This window comes from Schistocerca serialis, chromosome 2 (assembly GCF_023864345.2).
Source record: "Schistocerca serialis cubense isolate TAMUIC-IGC-003099 chromosome 2, iqSchSeri2.2, whole genome shotgun sequence".
In the NCBI taxonomy this organism is placed as follows: Eukaryota; Metazoa; Arthropoda; class Insecta; order Orthoptera; family Acrididae; genus Schistocerca; species Schistocerca serialis.
The window spans coordinates 452,640,485-452,659,811 of NC_064639.1; the positions used below are offsets into that span (position 1 = coordinate 452,640,485).

At 42.0% G+C, this 19,327-nt stretch overlaps 1 protein-coding gene across 1 annotated transcript in view; it reads right to left on the reverse strand.

Moving 5' to 3' along the window:
• LOC126457334 (HCLS1-associated protein X-1) overlaps window positions 1-19,327 on the reverse strand; it is an 85,456-nt gene that overhangs the window by 35,492 nt on the left and 30,637 nt on the right. Inside the window, exon 4 of the mRNA XM_050093544.1 lies at window positions 11,492-11,666. Within this exon, the coding sequence (XP_049949501.1) occupies window positions 11,492-11,666 (175 nt within the window). The remainder of the gene's footprint in view (window positions 1-11,491; window positions 11,667-19,327) is intronic.

Here is a 19,327-nt window from a genome sequence, read left to right on the forward strand (position 1 = left end):
TCATACGAGTACAGGGTAATATCAACAGCATGGTATAATGGGAGTAAGGTTTGTTATGAAGGTAAGGTAAAGAGTGTGTCACTGTGAACAGTTCAGTGATAGGGTTGTTCTTATCAGAATAAACAGCAAACCAATACAACATCGCAAGCTGTGACTGGAATGCAGTTTTAGGGGAAGGATCAGAAGAAGAGGTTACAGGAGAATATGGGCTTAGGACAAGGAATGAAAGAGGGTACAGACAGACAGACAGAGATCAGTAATACATTTCAGCTAGTAATAGCAAATACTCTTTTCAAGAATCACAAGAGGAGGTGGTAAACTTGGAAAATGCCAGACGATACGGGAAGATTTCAGTTGGATTACATCATGGTCAGACAGAGATTCTGAAATCACAAACTGGATTGTAAAGTGTACCAAGGAGCATATATAGATTCAGATCACAATCTAGTCGTGATGAAGAGTAGGCTGAAGTTTAAGAGGCTAGTCAGGAAGAATCAATACACAAATAAGTGGATACAGAAGTACTAAGGAATGACAAGATAAGCTTGAAATTCTCTTAGGCTGTAGATACAGCAATAAGGAATAGTTCAGTCGGCTGTACAGTTGAAGAGGTCATCAAATAAGTTGGAAAGAAAATCATAGGTAAAAAAAGGAAACTGTGAAGAAACCATGGGTAACAGAAGAAATCCTTCAGTTGAGCGATGAAATGAGGAAGTACAAAAATGTTCCGGGAAACTCAGGAATACAGAAACAAGTCTCTAAGGAATGAAATAATCAGGAAGTGGAGGGAAGCTAAGATGAAATAGCTGCATAAAAAATGTGAAGGAATCGAAAAATAAATGATTGTTGGAAGGACTGACTCCGCGTACAGGAAAGTCAAAACAACCTTCGGTGAAACTAAAAGCAAGGGTGGTAAAATTAAAAGTGCAATGGGGATTCCACTGTTAAACACAGAGGAGAGAGCAGATAGGTGGAAAGAATACACTGAAAGCCACTATGAGGGGGAAGATTTGTCTGATATGATACAAGAAGTAACAGGAGTCAATTTATAAGAGGTATGGGATCCAGTATTAGAATCAGAATTTAAAAAAGCTTTGCAGGACTTAAGATCAAATAAGGCAGAATGGATAGATAACACTCAATAAGAATGTCTCAAATCAATGGGGGAAGTAGCAACAAAATAACTAGTTAGGCTGGTGTGTAGAATGTACGAGTCCGGCGACATACCATCCGACTTCCAGAAAGATATCACCCATACGATTCTGAAGACTGCAAGAGCTGATGAGTGCAAGAATTATTGCACAATCAGCTTAGCAGCTCTAGCATCCAAGTCATTGACAAGGGTAGAATGGAAGAATGGAAAAGAAAATTGAGGATGTGTTAGATGACAACCAGTTTGGCTCCAGAAAAGGTAAAAGCGCCAGAGAAGCAATTCTGATGCTGCAGTTGATAATGGAAGCGAGACTAAAGAAAATCAATACACATTCATAGGACTCGTTGAGCTGCAAAAAGTGTTCGACAATGTAAAATGGTGCAAAATGTTTGAAATTCTGAGAAAAATAGGGCTAAGTTATAGGGAGATACGCGTAATTTAAAAAGGGTGTAAGACAGGGATATAGTCTTTCGCCCCTACTGTTCAATCTGTACATAGAAGAAGCAATGATGGAAATAAAAGAAAGGTTCACAAGTGGATTAAAATTCAAGGTGAAGGGTTTCAATGATACAATTTGCTGATTACATTCTTATCCTGAGTGAAAGTGAAGAAGTATTACATGATCTGCTGAATGGAATGAACAGTCTAATGACTACAGAATATGGATTAAGAGTAAATCAAAGAAAGACAAAAGTAATAAGAAGTAGCAGAAATGAGAACAACGAGAAACTTAACATCAGGATTGCTGATCACAAAGTATATGACGTTAAGGGATTCTGCTACCTAGGCAGCAAAATAATCAATGAGGGACAGAGCAAGGAGGACATCAAAAGCAGACTAGCACTGGCAAAAAGGCCATTCCTGGTCTGGTCAAGAGAAGTTTACTAGTATCAAACATGGGCCTTAATTTGAGGAAGAAATTTCTGAGAATGACGTTTGGAGCACAGCACTGTATGGTAGTGAAACACGGACTGTGAGAAAAGCAGAACAGAAGAGAATCGAAGCATTTGAGATGTGTTGCTACAGATGAATGTTGAATAGGTGGACTGATAAGGTAAGGAATGAGGTGGTTCTGCACAGAATCAGAGAGGAAAGAAATATGTTGAAAACACTGACAAGGAGAAGGGAAAGGATGATAGGGCATCTGTTAAGATATCAGGGAATGACTTCCATGGTGCTAAAGAGAACTTTAGAGAGCAAAAACTGTAGAGGAAGTTAGAGATTGGAACACATCCAGCACATAATGAACAAAGACCTTGAAATAGATCAGTCCTAGCCTATAGTTTGGGGGTGAGGGAGGCACGAAAATGGGAAGCATGTGATAAAGAGGGCTTCAAGGCACATTCCAAATGGAAATCACATCTGACAGCAGGTGTGAGGATGTCAATGCTTCGTGTATGCAAAGTTGGATGATTAAGAAATTGTCAGATAGTGGCTGCAAGAGTGAGCAAGAATTTGTACTGTTGGAACTGATGAAGGAAGATTCCCGTTTCGGTGTGGTGGAGACTGTTGTAATGATACATTCTGACACAGAGACATACAATACCTTAAAGGCTACGCCAAAGATTAAATTGAGAGGGATGTAGAATATAATCTCTGTAATGTGCATATTGGATTCTCTTTTGTTTCATACTCCAAGAAGGAGTTAAGAGAGGATGGACGTAATTTTTGGTGTGTGCGGAAAGGCAGCCATATTGTTAGTGTTTATGGTTTGTGCGACGAGCAGAGCAAGTCTTATTGTGTTGTGAATAAAAAATAGTGAGAAGTATCTAAGTTTTACGAGAATTATTTAAAGTGACGTAGCATTGTATTCCTTGGTTTCCTCCGTCTTCGTGAAGTGAATCAATGCCAACTCAGGAAGATACACACGGTCAACAAAGAGAAGAACATCGATGGCAACTAATGAATTAATATTGTGGCAGAAGGACTAATTCTACGTCTAAGGTGAGAACTCCGATTAAATGAACAGTGACGTAGAATTCAAAAATGTAATTAATCGGAATGGTAAATTATATTACAGGCAAATTTCACACAGCACTAAATTTGTCCGCATTCAAGCCGGTCAATACACTCCATAAAAAAAAGCCTTTCAAAAATTCAAAGGTTACAGTTCCATATCCATAATTTTTCTTTTTCAAAAATAAATAAATTTAATTTTTTTTATTTACCATATTTACTTGAATCTAAGCCGCACTTTTTTTCCGGTTTTTGTAATCCAAAAAACCGCCTGCGGCTTAGAATCAAGTGCATAGCAAGCGGAAGTTCTGAAAAATGTTGGTAGGTGCCGTCACAACTAACTTCTGCCGTCGAATATATGTAGCGCTTCACAGGCATGCTTTGCAGGCACAAAGATAAATACTGGCGCCAAAACCTCTACGTCAGTAAAAAAAAAAAAAAAAAAAGGGGGTGCAAGACGAGCTTTTTTCTCCGCCCCGAGTTTCAACCATTGCAGTTTCATACATTATCCAATGAAGTAAATACAAATTCCGTATTGTTCATCTTCGAATGTAGCAGCATTTCTATGTACTATGAAAATCCGACTGGCAAGACTGTTTGGGATGAAACTTCCTGGCAGATTAAAACTGTGTGCCCGACCGAGACTCGAACTCGGGACCTTTGCCTTTCGCGGGCAAGTGCTCTACCAACTGAGCTACCGAAGCACGACTCACGCCCGGTACTCACAGCTTTACTTCTGCCAGTACCTCGTCTCCTACCTTCCAAACTTTACAGAAGTTTCTGTTTGGGATGTTTGTCAATATGGCCAACTCTACGCTCTGAATTTTTTCCTACCTGTGAGAAAAGATCGTTGCTAATAGGAACTTTTATAAATTGTGAATTACATGCAGTATTCTCTTCACCATAAGAATAATACGAGTATAAACATTTTGCCATGTACTGTTTCGTGTTTGCTGCTATCTCATTTAAACCCTGTCTGCCTAATAAACTACCAAACTACAGTGAGACAACAGCAAAAGCGGAAGAATATACATATCATGTCATGTTTATATTCGTATTATTCTTAGGCCTAATAGTGATAGTCAGAAATGAAGCACGACAATTGACTAGATTTTTAAATCTAAGATGACTCTAATTTCTGTGCAGAATGTAATGTACTAGAGAGGTGCCTGCAAAGATTTTCAAACGGAGAAAAATTTTCGCTAAACTCTCGTTCAGAACATCTTCCATCATACGCAGCCTATTATTTGGTTCTTGTTGATCATTATCAAAGAAAGCAGCAGTGTAAGCAACAACAAATGGCAGTCTCTTGCCATTGTTTCGCTAATGAGACGATTCCTCTCTTTTTCTTCTAATTGTAAGCGGCAGTAGCGTGCACAAAAGCAAGCCATGCCGCAAGCGGTGACAGGCCGTAAACACTCATTATCAGAATGAGACAAATAATGCATGACACAGTACAGTAATGCATTTTCAGCTTAGAGTGACGTAAACACCTATAACAAAGGGAACGGCATTTATCAAATCAAAGAAAAATAAGCAATCAATTCAAACCAGACGAAGCACGTGAAAAAGGAAGGGTATCCGTATAAATACGGACAGAGCGCCTGATGCATAGCAATGGCTACCTGGTAAAGCTTAACTGCTAAGCTTACGACTCGAACCAAACTACTGTAGCTGTATCGTCATTCATTCGACCTAAATTGTGTCTCGTGTTACAATGGACCAACTTTGTTTCGATTTGGAGTGCGGTCTAAAACTTTTCTCTCCCCTTGAATTTTGAGTCTCAAATTTCAGGTGCGGCTTAGATTCGGGAAAATTTTTTTTTCCTTGATTTCGAGTCTCATTTTTCAGGTGCAGCTTAGATTCGAGTAAATACGGTATTTCGCCACACTGTCTACTGGACAAGTCTAGAAGGCACCAGCAACCAGTGTTACTCCATGATGACGGACTGGATCCAACCATTTCAAAACTAAAGGTGCCACTGAGCCATAAGCCTGGCACCCAATCGGAACAAGATAAAGGCCCATAAAATATTAAATAGAGTAACATGCACCCAAAGATATGTGGTCAGGGAAAGAGGAAGCATTGAGCATTTGCATGTAGCTGGTCTTAAGCTTGTGAATATGGGGCAACTATATCAGCTTTTTATTAAAGAGGAGTTGCAAAAATCAGTATTATGCAACAATGACCAAGCTCTGGGCACCCAAGCAGAGTTCTGAGTCAGGATGGACTATCATATGATTACAAAAATGCATGAATCATATATTCACAGAAAAGAATTGGAATCCATGGGAAAGGGTCCAACTGAAGGTCCTACAAATGGAACTTTGTGGATGGTGCTCAGCCAAGGCTACAGATTTAAAGCTATTCCACATGCAAAAGTCATTGACATACAGCGCAGGGGCGACCAATTGTCTGACTGTGATTATTAGCCCACTGATGGCGATGTAAAAGTGTGTGGCACTCAGAGAGACCTGCAGGATATCACTGTCTTAGACTCATAGGGGAAGCTACATTATGTACCAATTATAATCCAAAACAACAAGTGGGATAAAAACTGACAAATACAAATTGGTATTAAGCCGCAAAAGCACTAATCATGAAAGCATAAATGAAATGTGAAGGTGCCGAGCAGTGACGTGTGCCTTATGTAGATCAGAAGAGACTGCAGTAAGGGTTTTTAAGTTTAGAAAAACCCTGTTGGACTGCTGTTTGATACCTAAACACATGGTCAGATGCGATTCGTCCCTCTCGAAAGCCATACTGGTTGGGGGACAGAAGGCCACGTGATTCGATAACAGAACATAATTGTCGAGTTACCATCCTTTCAAGACGTTTTCAGAGTGCTTTGGAGAGGCTAATCAGACAGTAGCTGTTGACAGAAGTTGGGTTTCGCCTGTTCTATGGATTGCGACGATGATACTATTCACCACTGCAAAGGAAAAACACCTTCTAACCAATACACACAGAAGATGACGTCTTTCAGTGACATTCAGATGCGACTTGAATTCAAAGAAATAGTACTGACAGCAACTGAGATTTATACCAAATAAATTAACAAACGACAGAGCTTATCCCCCTCGGTACACAAAACAGGTCAGAACACTGTTTCAAAAACAACAAAAAAAAGCATGCCAAATTTAAACGAAAGTAAAATCCCCAAGATTGGTCCATTCTTTACAGAAGCTCAAAATTCAGTACAGGGTTCAAATGCTTATAATAGTTTCCACAAACTTTGTCTCAAAACCTGTCAGAAAATCCAAAGAGATTCTGGTTGTAAGTAAAGTATACTAACAGCAAGACACAATCAATGCCTTCTGTACACAACATCAACGAAATAAAAATACTATTGATGACAGTGCTGCTAAAGCAGAGTTCCAAAACACAACCTTCTGAAATTTCTTCACCAATGAAGATGAAGTAAACACTCCAGAATTCAAATCACAAACAGCTGCCAATGAAATTTAGAAGTAGATAACCTCAGTGTAGTGAGGCAACTTAAATCACTTAATAAAAGCAAGTCTGCCAGTCCAGACTGTATACCAATTAGGTTCCTTTCAAAGTATGCTGATGCAATAGTCTAATACTTAACAAACATATACAATCACTCACTTGAGAAAAGATCCGAAGCCAAAGACTGGGAAGTTGCACAGGTCGTACCAACATTCAAAAAGACATTCAGATTAATCCTTTAAATTACAGACCCATATCATTAACATCCATATGCAGCAGTATTTTGGGACATACACTGTGTTAGAACATTATGAATTACCTTGTATTGACACACACTTAACACAGATTTAGCAAGCACCATTGTTGTGAAAACAACTAGCTCTTTAATCATAGAAACTGTGGAGTGCTACTGACAAGGGATTCCAAATTGCTTTTGTATCTTTAGGTTTCCAGAAGGCTTTCTACACTGTACCACATAACCGGCTTGTAATCAAACAGCGTGCTTATGAAATATTGTCTGAGTTATACGATTGGATTCGTGATTTCCTGTCAGAGAGGTCACAGTTATGGAGTGAAACAGAAGTGATTTCTGGCATTCCCCAAGCCCTCTACTGTTCCTTATCTATAAAAACGAATTAGGAGACAATCTGAGCAGGTGTGTAAGGTTGTTTGCAGACGCTGCTGCTGTTTATTGTCTGGTAAAGTCATCAGAAGATCAAAACAAATTGCATAACAATTTAGAAAAGATGTGGTGTGAAAATTGGCAATTGACCTTAAATAACGAAAAGGGTGAGGTCAACCACATGAGTACTAAAAGGAATCTGTTCAACTTCAGTTACACCATAAATCAGTCAAATCAAAAGGCCGTAAAGTCAACTAAATACCTAGGAATTACAATTACGAACAACTTAAATAGGAAAGAACACACAGAAAATATTGTGGAGACGACAAACCAAAATCTGTGGTTTAATGGCAGCACACTTAGAAAATGCAACAGATCTATTAGACCGTCTACACTGTTCTTATCCATCCTCTTTCGGAGTACTGCTGCGCAGAGTGGGATCCTTACCTGAGAGGGTTCGCGGAATACTTCGAGAAAGTTCAAAGAAGGGCAGCATGTTTTGTATTATCAAGAGATAGGAGAGAGACTGTACACACATGATACAGGATTTGGGGTGGACATCATCAAAACAAAGGTGTTAATCGTTGTGGCAGGATGTTCTCATGAAATTTTAATCACCAATTTTCTCCTCTGAATGCAAAAATATTTTGTGGACGCCAAGGAACATAGGGAGAAATGAACATTATAATAACATTAGGGAAATCTGAGCTTGCATGGAAAGACGTAGATGTTCATTTTTTCCGCACCATTTTTGAGTGGAATAATAGCCTCTGCAGGCATTTAAGTGTGATTTGCAGAGCACCTATGTAGGTGTATATGTAGATTACCTGATTAGGTATCTAATCAGTGCTGGGGATGAATACGGTGAGGAGTCAAAGCCTGATAATGCCCAGTCAGTGAAAGGTTCATCTTACAATCCGGCAAAGGAGATGTCTTGAACTTGTCAGTTACGTATCTGAAAGACAACCAAGAAAGAGGAGGTTGCTGACGCTATCCCACAGTGGAACGTGAGCTGTTCAGCATGAAACAACACACAGGTAGTGTTATATCCTAGCCAGTAATGCCACCCGAGCCCGCTGCCAAAAGGCTGGCAGCATCAAAGTCCGGACGCCGTCCGCATAAGCAGCGCCAGCGAGACAGGAAATCGCCGCAAGTCTGCGCGCGCCACCGCTGGCTTCTGGTTTCTTAAGCGCTGGAGTCGCGAGCGCTAGGACAGTTCTGTATTCGCCGCTCAGTTGTATACTCGCCACCGAATTGTGTACTTGCTAGTCAGTTGTGTGTTCATCGCAGCAGAGTTGTTGTCTGTCGTCAGCCGACGTTGACCTAGCCGCTCCGACTCGAACTAGACAGATTTCTGTAGACACGGAGTTCACTACTGTGTTTCTGTATCTTCGTTAATAAAGATAAGTACCGACTTTTATTTAATCAGAGTGTTTGGGTTTTCATCTTTCTGTTCACTGTTCCAGCGGACCGGTCGGCCCGCTATTAAAAGTGTGGCGGTGACTTCGTAAGCCGTTTCTACAGCGAATTGTTTGTCGCTACGAACGCCGCCACAAAAGGTAGAAATACCCCCCAAAAAGGAAAAGATCTGGAAAAATTGTTAATCTCTGGCAGCCCGAACAACTAAGGATCTTGGTCCCATAAGATTCCTATGTTCCAGAGGAGGAGATGTAGCACTCCCAGCATTTCTTCTTATTGCACTTGGTTAGATAACAAGCCTTAGTGAAAAGTTGTTTAAAAGTAAGGAGGATTCCATGAAAGCTGTCTCTTGAAATGTTGCAGGGCTCATCTATGATACCATACATATGTTGCAATATCATTGATCCACCAAGGCATTGGCTGGCAGTGAAAGGAGCATGCAGAAAGGGCAGCAGCAGTTCCAGCTGCATGGATGATGGCACCACAGATGGCTTCCACAACCTGGCAGATGCATCCTGACAGAGGTGTGAATGTGATAGCAGAAGTATACAACTGTCAGTTGGCTCTTGGAAGAATTCAGTGTGTTAAATTATCTGTAGGGCAGGGGACAGCAGTTACCATCACTAAGATTGTCATGTAGCAACCAGTGTAGCAAAGTTACAAGATTGGAAGAAGAAAGCGTAAGATCAATAACAGAAAATGTGGAATAGTGGTAGGAGTACCATCACTGAGGAAACTGATAAAGACTGGAAAGAAGCTGGACAGTCAGATGACCCGTTCCAGACAAAGTCGTATTTCCCCACAGTGGAAGACATACGGTCAAAGTGTTGATGTTTAAAACACAGCATAAGGTGTGGGAAAGACAGATTCACACAGCAGTAATAAACCATAATTTTCATCTTTCCTGGAAGCGAATCCCCATCAAACACTAGGATGAATGCACCAGTATCTTGTTACCTGACAACCATGTTTAGGTTCTTATGGGCTGTGATGACAACAGGTACTTTATCAAGTTGGTTACTTGAGAGTGACACCAGGGATGAGAAGGAATTTGTCATCTTAATTAAGATGAAACCACTTTGTCATTTGCTATGAGAAGAGGGTTCACCAAATACAGTTTCAATGTTCTCCACAAAAAATCGTCCCTCTATTCACGTGCATACCAGGAATTGAGGCAAATAACTGTCTGCAAGTCATTCAGTTTTGTCCCTTCCCATGGCATAACCAAAGAGAGAAAGTTCCTACAGTAATTAGGATCTGCGCTGAATTGTAGTCTGTCTCAGGAGACTGTCAGAGCCTTGCAACCACAGGCTGGTAACTTTGGCCATTTCATGGTGTCAAATATTTGATATGATGCTGCCTACTCCTAACGTGGCTCTCTCCACAGGTATCACCCAGTCAGAGCAAAGATCTCCTGATGTGATGATCATTCCGAGGACAGGCACTTACTCCTTGGAATTCACGGGGAGATGAAAGCTCAGGCATCAAAAATATGATCCCTGCATGGTCAGAAAGCTAGAACTGAATAGGTACTTAACGACCACTCACATGAACTGGTTACCATGCTGGGTAATGGGCAACCTTCCCCTCGTGTCCCACATAATTTGTAAAATTTTTGAAAATGTGGAAGTCAAACCCAAATGTTGGGACTGAATATCTAAAATATGTGATGTAAGATAAGGGACCAAAGTGGGACAAGCCATAACAGATTGAGCTCGGCTGTCAGCCATGATCCTTGTTTAACAAAACTGCAGCAGCTGCTTGAATAATTCTTTAGCAATACAACCTGATGTTGCATCCATCAGATACATCGAGGTGGGCGGCGGGGGGGGGAGGGGGGGGGGGGCTGCAGAGTGGAGGAAAAATTAAAACTTTGACAAGGGTCCAGTGACATCAATAACTTGAATGTGAGTATTTTGCTTATTGTGTACCTGATGCTCTTGCTGGTTATTTTCCATTTCATACATTTAGTATCTAAACATTATTGCAGTTACGTATTGATTTCACTGGACCTCTTGTCAAACATTTTAATTTTTCCTCCAATCTCTGCTTTTTCTCTTCAGATGTACCTAATGATGCAATTTTAGGTTGCAAAACTAGTTGTGCTAATAAAGGATTATTCAACAGCTGCTGCAGTTCCGTTGAATGAGAATGCATTCTTAAAGCTGTGGTTGCCCACAACAAAGCTGTGCAGCAGCAAATCTGTCCTAGAGAATAAGTCGGTGAAAGATATAGTCAGAGTGTAAAACTGCAGCACTGGAAAGGGAGAAGTAGTGCAATGGCATGGGGCCCCACATTCGCCCTGCACATACTCACCAAATAATTATGAGCCCCCAGGGGTGACGAGTTTAGATATGTTTAATAAAATGAAGATTACAAGTACTTTCCATGTGGAATGTGCTAACTCTGCTCCAAGCTTCTGTGTGCTCCTGCTGGAGAGTCAACCCTTATATAATTTTTGAACAGAGTATAGCTTTTCAGTCTCAGTGCTCCTTCAGTAACTAGGGAGAGCTGAATGAGCAAAGTAACTGGACACATCGAATAACCAAAAATGAATAAAAGTTGCAAAAATCAAACTGAATCCAAAAGCAATGGCAAATTAATTATATACTCACATGGACAAATGTATCTTCTCTTTCAAAACTAAGAGTTCTTAGCAAACCACACTATTAACTATAACAAACCAATTTCTGCTCTCTGTACAAAGTGAGTGTTTCATCCTGTCACATGTTGCACTTCGCTTACAACTATATAACTGTAGTTGTGCCAACTATGTTACAATAAATTCTGTCACAAGAGTTCAAGTAACTTACTGCACTATTGATAACTCCAGCACTCTTCTAAAACATGAAACAATTCTATTATAACTATAAAAGTAGTATGTATACCTCTCATCTAAATCATTATCTTCTTTCTTGTCTTCCAAGTACCCTTTAACACCTGGATGCTTATACTGATATCCAGGTTTAAATAATTCATCTCTTAAACTCCTACCAGTTCTTCGGCCTCCATTGTCGTCATCATCATCATTAGGTGGCTCAATAGAATGGAAATCTCCAATACCTGGAAAGAAAGAAACAGTGTCCTATACAGAATACATAACAACAAAGTTCCCTAGATGCTTTGAAAATTTTTTATTGTTCCGTGGCTCAAGAACACAAAGAAGACAAAATACGTAACATTAACAAAACAAATATGAATTAAGGAGTACTACAAGTGATACAAACAAAAAAGTAGATATGCAATAACTGCAACACACTGATTTGTTAATAACTTGCACCAAGCAGTACGAGAAAAACTACAACTCAACCATTCAATTTCAACATAAAAATTATATTTTAAATACACTAGCAAATATTTTAGCTTTGTAGTAAGTACAAAGAACATAATAGTGGGCACTAGATCATTGTAAATGATTCATCTTAAGTACAATGAATCACCTATGAAGGCTGTAACATTAAGTACAGTGCAGCTATCATCAGTGCCTTATAAGACTCAAAGTAATTATAGCAACCCACATTCCAATATAACTGAGGCATGTCCAAGCATTAATCCAACTAGTTATAATTACGTTCAGTCTACATGACTGCTTTTGACAAACTAATGATAGGTGCACTGCCAGTTGAAAACTAGATCTGCACTGCAATAAAAAAGGCATATGACTTTATGACCAACGCTGACCTTCTTTCTGTCCTGGATTACATCACAGTCATGGGGCAAAATCATTTCCAGGGAACCAAAAATGATATATAGCTAGGTGACAAAAAAGTCATGTAATAGCAATATGCACAAAAACAGATGGTGGTGGTATTGCATACACAAGGTATAAAAGGGCAGTGCACTGATGGAGCCATCATTTCTACTCAGATTATCCATGTGAAAAGGTTTCTGATGTTATTATGGTTGCACAATGGGATTTAACGGATTCTGAATGTGGAATGATACTTGGAGCTGGACACTTGGAATATTTCATTTCGGAAATAATTTGGGGATTCAAGAATCCGAGATTCATAGTGTCAAGAGTGTGCCAAGAACACCAAATTTCAGACATTACCTCTCACCACAGACGACACAGTGGCCAACGGCCTTCACTTAATGACCGAGAGCAGTGGCATTTGCATAGAGTTGTCAGTGTTAAAAGATAAGCAGCACTGATTGAAACAACGGCAGAAATTGTACAACAAACGTATTCATTAGAACAGTGTGGTGAAATTTTCCATTAATGGGCTATGGCAGCAGATGACGAACGTGAGTGCCTTTGCTAACAGCACGACACCACCTGCAGCACCTCTCATGGACTCGTGACCATAACGGTTGGACCCTAGATGACTGGAAAATTGTGGCTTGGGTCAGATGAGTCCTGATTTCAGTTAGTACAAGCTGATGGTAGTGTTTGAGTGTGGCGAATACCCCAGTAAGCCATGGACCCAAGATGTCAACAATGCACTGTGCCAGCTGGTGGTGGCTCTATAATGGTGTGGGCTGCGTTTACTTGGAATGGACTGGGTCCTCTGGTGTAAATGAACCAATAATTGACTGGAAATGGTTACGTTTGGCTGCTTTCAGATCACTTGCAGCCATTTTTGGAGTTCATGTTCCCAAACAACAATCAAATTTTTATGGATAATAATGTGCCATGTCACCAGGCCACAATTGTTCACGAATTGTTTGAACAATATTCTGGACATTTCAAGCGAATGATATTGTCCCCAGATTGCTCAACATTAATGCCACAAAATAATTTAAGAGACATAATCAAGATGTCAATTTGGGACAAAATCCTGCACAGGTAACACTTTCGCAATTATGGACGCATATAGAGGCAGCAGGGCTCAATATTTCTGACGGGAGGTTCCAATGACTTGCTGAGTCCATGCCACGTCGAGCTGCTGCACTATTTTGGGCAAAAGGAGGTCCAACATGTTGTTAGGAGGTATTCCGTGACCTCTATGACCTCACTGTAAGTACTTTGTGTTTGTAAATATCAAAATCTCCAGAGGGCAAGTCTCTGTGAAGGTAGCTTATCACAGCAGACATGATCTTGTTCACTATTATTACCTATGCTTTGGCACTTATTACTGACAGGAGAGAGAAAAGAAGAGCAACATCTTCCTGTCTAACTTGCACACTATAGTTAAGAATACTGACACACAGTTCTATTACTTCCTCACCATGCAAAAGAAAGGTTTTGACTAACTTTGTTTTCATGAACTATGCTGAATATTTTTTACTAAGACAAAGTAATATTTGCCAGAACGAATATTGCAGCACTGACAGTCACTGTGATAGTCACTGACCTTAAGCTGATCTTTCCACATAATGACCTCTCTTAATTTAATAAACTAAATTCCTGCTGATTTGATGAACTAAGTTACTGACCTTTCTTCCAGTTCATTGACTTAAAATCTCCACACCATAAATCTGAATGGACACTAAGGCTTATTTTATTTCTCTTTTTTTAAGCTTATGGCATACATTTTAATAATGAGACTATTATTCCACATAACATTCCTGAAAGCTACTTGCTCTCATCCATTTACTTCATTTTTATTATTTTTATTCACTGTGGTCACAAGTTAGTAGCTGTAGTCAACTAATAGCTGAAAGCCTAAGTGATTATGGTCAATCCACTGTTTTTCAAATTGTGCCTGTGGGGCATAGTGGTATGCAGTGGTAATGGGGTAAATGGCTTGTTGTTTGGTCTACTGCAAGTATATAAGATTTTACGTATGAGCTACAATGCAAGCACTGCATCAAGTCTGCTTTGTTTTCATTTGCCACAATGTGAATAAATAGCATGTTGTAATAAGCTGGTATGCTAAATTTAGGGACAGAAGTAATTCACAAGACATGTCACTATCAAATCTTATAGCTTGATGAAACTCTGACCACAAATAGAAAAAATTGCTACAGTATAGTACCAAAGGTAACTGAAAGAAATATGCAACAAGATGAAGATAAATGCCACTTTTACTCAAACACAGTAATTACACTGAAGAATTGTTGATATTTATGATGGTCCCCTGGACATTACAAAAGGTAGTACATTGTTATTAAAAGGATATGTGATCACCACGGGAGTCAATGCACACTAGGCAGTATGCTGTCATGCAAGCCACAAGGTTGGTAAGGCGTTCTTGTGGTAGTGCATACCATTCTTCCACCAGCTAGGTTGAAAACTACTGGATGGTCATTGGTACATGTTGACATGCTGCAATATGCCTCCCCAACGCATCTCACATGCTCGATGAGTTTATAGTCGAGGGAGTGGGCAGACCAGTCCTTTCGCATCCTTGTGTTCCAAGAGCTGCTCCACCTGCATTGTTCAATACAGTGATACATAGTCATACATAAAAAAGAAGTCAGTGCCAAATGCACCCCTGGAAGGACAAATGTGGGAAGGGAGTATGGTTGGTTGGTTTAAAAGGGGGGGGGGGGGGGGGGGAGGAAGGAACCAAACTGCTTGGTCATTGGTGCCTTGTTCCTGTTAAAACAACCATACGAGGGAAAGAATAAAACAAACGAGACATAGAGCACAATACCAAAAGGAAGGAAAAGCGACAAGAACAACAAAAAGGTAACAAACATCACAAGGAACAAAAGATGACAAGAAAACCACAGAGACACGCAAGAAACCGGTAGAAGAGATTAAAACAAGAAAGCAGATTACCATGCCTGGCTGACTATGAGAATAAAAAGGAGAAGCCAGCCACTCTGCAACACATTAAAACCTCCACCCTAAAAGCACTAGGGTGGAGGGGACAGAGGGACAAAGGACATGTGGTAAAACTTAGATCAAATGATAAAACCCACCCTCATGTATAAAACGTAAAACTAAATCAGCCGGTGAGGCGTTGCCAGATAAAATTAGTGGCAACAAGTCCGGTAACCAAAGATTTCATTGCAGAGCAGTCGAAGTAGGGCAGTGCACTAGAATATGGGCCATTGTCAATCAGGCGCCGCACCGACAGAAGACAGCCATGGGCGACCCAAGCATGGCCAATGCAGAGCTGGCAGAGAACCACAGAGTCCATGCGAGAGGCCCGCATGGAAGACTTCCATGCATCCGTAGTCTCCATAATGACACGCAGTTTGTTGTGCCGACTGTTATGCCATTCCATCTCCCAAAGCCGAAAAACCTTGCAGCATGATACTGAACGTAGGTCAGTTTCAGAGATGCCCATCTCAGAAGCAGTTTCCGTGTAGCTTGTTTGGCCAGCCTGTCGGCAAGTTTGTTGCCTTTGAGTCCGACGTGACCTGGGGTACAGACAAACACCACTGAACAACTGGATTGTTCTAGGGCATAGATGGACTCCTGTATGGTCGCTACCAAAGGATGATGAGGGGAGCACTGGTCGATAGCATGTAGGCTGCTCAAGGAGTAAGTACACAGAAGAAATGACTTCCCAGGGCATGAATGGATGTGCTCAAGAGCACGAGAAATAGCCACCAGCTCTGCAGTGAAAACACTACAGCCAATGGGCAAGGATGCTGTTCAATATGGCCTCTGTGAATGTAAACGAAGCCAATGTGACCATCAGCCATCGAGCCGTCGGTGTAAACCACTTCAGAGCCCCGGAACACATCAAGAATCGAGAGGAAGTGGCAGCGGAGAGCTGCAGAAGTAACTGAGTCCTTAGGGCCATGTGAAAGGTCCAGGCGAAGCTTCGGCCAAGATTTACACCATGTAGGTGTATGTGAATGGACCTCAAGTAGAGGTGGTACAGGGAAGGACTGCAGTTCAGACAGAAGCAATTGGACTTGAACTGCAATCGTGAGCCCTGACCTGGGCCGCCGATGCAGGAGCGAGCAGTTGTGCACGCCTAACCTTCAATGGAGGGACTCAGGCCTCCACCAGGATGCTAATCACCGGACTCATCCTAAAAGCTCCTGTCGCTAGTTGAATGCCTCAGTGGTGCACTGGGTCGAGTAAACGCAACGCTGCAGGCGCCGCAGAACCGTAGTCAAGGCAGCATTGAACAAGGGCTCTGCATAGCGGCAGCAGTGTAGAGTGATCTGCACCCCAGTTGGTGTTGCTCAGACAGCGGAGGGAATTGAGGTGCTAACAGCACTTCCGCTTAAGCTGACCAAGGTGAGGAAGCCAAGTGAGGTGGGCATTGAAAACCAGTCCTCAGAATCAATATGTCTCCACTACAGGGAGTGGATCGTCATTAAGGTAAAATTCGGGTTCCAGTTGAACGGTACAACGCAGACAGAAGTGCACGACACACAACTTTGGAGATGAAAACTGGATGCCGTGAGCTAAAGCCCATGACTGCGCCTTGTGTGCGGCTCCCTGTAGGCACCGCTCAGAAACTGGAACAGCAGTACGAAATGCAGGAGTCATCAGCATACAGAGAAGGTGAGACCGACGGCCCTACAGCTGCTACTAGACCAGTAATGGCCACTAAAGACAGAGAGACACTCAATACAGAATCCTGCGGGATCTCATTCTCCTGGATATGGGGGGACTATGGGAGGCACCAACTTGGACACGAAAAGTATGGAGTGACTGGAAATTTTGGATAAAAATCAGGAGCAGGCCCCGGAGAACCCACTCATATAATGTGGCAAGGATATGATGTCACCAGGTCGTGTCTTAAGCTTTTCGGTGATCAAGAAAGACAGTAATCAAGTGTTGGCATACGGAAAAGGCTGTTCGAATGGCAGACTTGATGGACACAAGATTATCAGTGGTAGAGCGACCCAGGCGGAAACTTCCCTGGCATGAAGCCAGTAGACCATGTGACTCCAGGACCCAACACAACTGCTGGCTCACCATACATTCTAGCAGCTTACAAAGAACGTTGGTGTGGCTGATGGGCTGATAGCTATCCACATCAAGTGGGATTTTACCGGGTTTGAGCACTAGGATGATGGTGCTCTCCCACCATTGCGATGGAAAGATGCTGTTGCACCAGATCCTGTTAAAGATGACGAGGAGATGTCACTTGTAGTTGGACGAGAGATGTTTAATCATATGACTGTGGATCTGATCTGGTACAGAACCTGTGTCGTGGCAACGTGCAAGGGTGCTGAGTAGTTCCCACTCTGTAAAGGTTCAATGTGGCATGCAGAGAACGAGAGGACATTCCCTTCCATCTGCTGTTTGAGGGGGCGAAAGGCTGGGGGGTAATTCGCTGACACAGAGGCTCAAGCATAGTGCTCAGTAATTGTGTTTGTGTCGGTAGATAAAACGCTATCTATGTTAACACCTGGGACACCTGTTGGGTTCTGGTACCCAAAAACATGTCTGATCTTCATTCAGACTTGGGAAGGTGATGTATGGCATCGAATGGTCGAGACGTAGCTCTCCCAACGCTCCTGTTTCCGTCTTTTAACAAGCTGGTGAATGCGGACACAAAGCTATTTAAAATCTAATAGGTGCTCCAGGGAAGGGTGCAGCTTATGTCGCCGTAGAGCCCACCTATGCTCTTTAATGGCCTCAGCAATTTCCGGTGACCACCAAGGTACTGTCTTTCACCAGTGGCACCCTAAGGAACAAGGGATTGCATTTTCGCCACAGAAACTATCATTCTAGTGACCTGCTCAACCATCACATCGATGATACCATGTGGAGGAGATTAAATGGTGACAGCAGAGGTGAAAGTTTCCCAGTATGCCTCGTTTAAAGTACATCTGGTTAGCTGTCCGTGGGCATGATGCTGGGGGAGAGACAAGAAGATGGGGAAGTGGTCACTACCACACAAGTCATCATTGGCTCTCCAGTGGACAGATGGGAGAAGTCCTGGGCTGCAAAGTGATAAATCAATGGCTGAGTAACTACCATGAGCCACAATGAAATGTGTCGGGGGCCCAGAATTTGAGAGGCAGAGGTCGATCTGTGACAGTAAATTTTCGACATCTCTACCTCGGCCAGGAAGCACAGTGCCACCCCACAAGGGATTATGGGCATTAAAATCTCTCGAAAGTAGGAAAGGTTTACAAAGTTGATGAATCAGTGCAGCCAATACGTTCAGGGGTACTGCACCATCTGGAGGGAGATATACGTTGCAGACAGTTATTTCCTGCATCTTCCGAATCCTGACAGCCACAGCTTCAAGAGGAGTTTGAAAGGGCACAGGTTCACTACATACAGAGTTCAGGACATAGATGCAAACTCCACCTGACACACTATTATATTCGCTATGGTTCTTGTAATATCCCCTATAGCCGTGGAGGGCAGGGGTCAGCATTGCCGGGAACCAAGTTTCCTGGAGGGCAATGCAGGAAACAGGTATAAAGCTTAACAGTCGCCGTAGCTCAGCTAGGTGGTAGAAAAAACCGCATCAATTCCACTGGAGGATGATGTTATCATGAGGCTGAGAAGGCTTGATGTGCTCGACTGAGTACCTGTTCAATCAACATCCATTGAGTGTGAGGGTCCAGCGAGATCTAGATCTGCAGGGGGTGCCAGAATCTCCACCTCATCCTCAGATGCAGAGCCTGCAGGTAGTGGTGGTATGGGTGCCACTGCAATGTCTGGGTTCTTGGAGGACGTCTTCTTTTTCTCTCACTGCTCCTTTGGTTTTTCTGGCTGGGAGGGCTTCACTGAGTCAGTCTCAGTGACTGAGGAGGACCATGAAGCCCTACGACCTGCTACCTGTGGCTGCTTCAGCCACTGGCGGGTGTCCACTTTGCCACCAGTAGGAACCTGGGAAGGAAGGGAGTGACCCAAGGGACCTCTTCCTAGTGAGAGGAGCTGAAGAAAACTTATGTTTCTC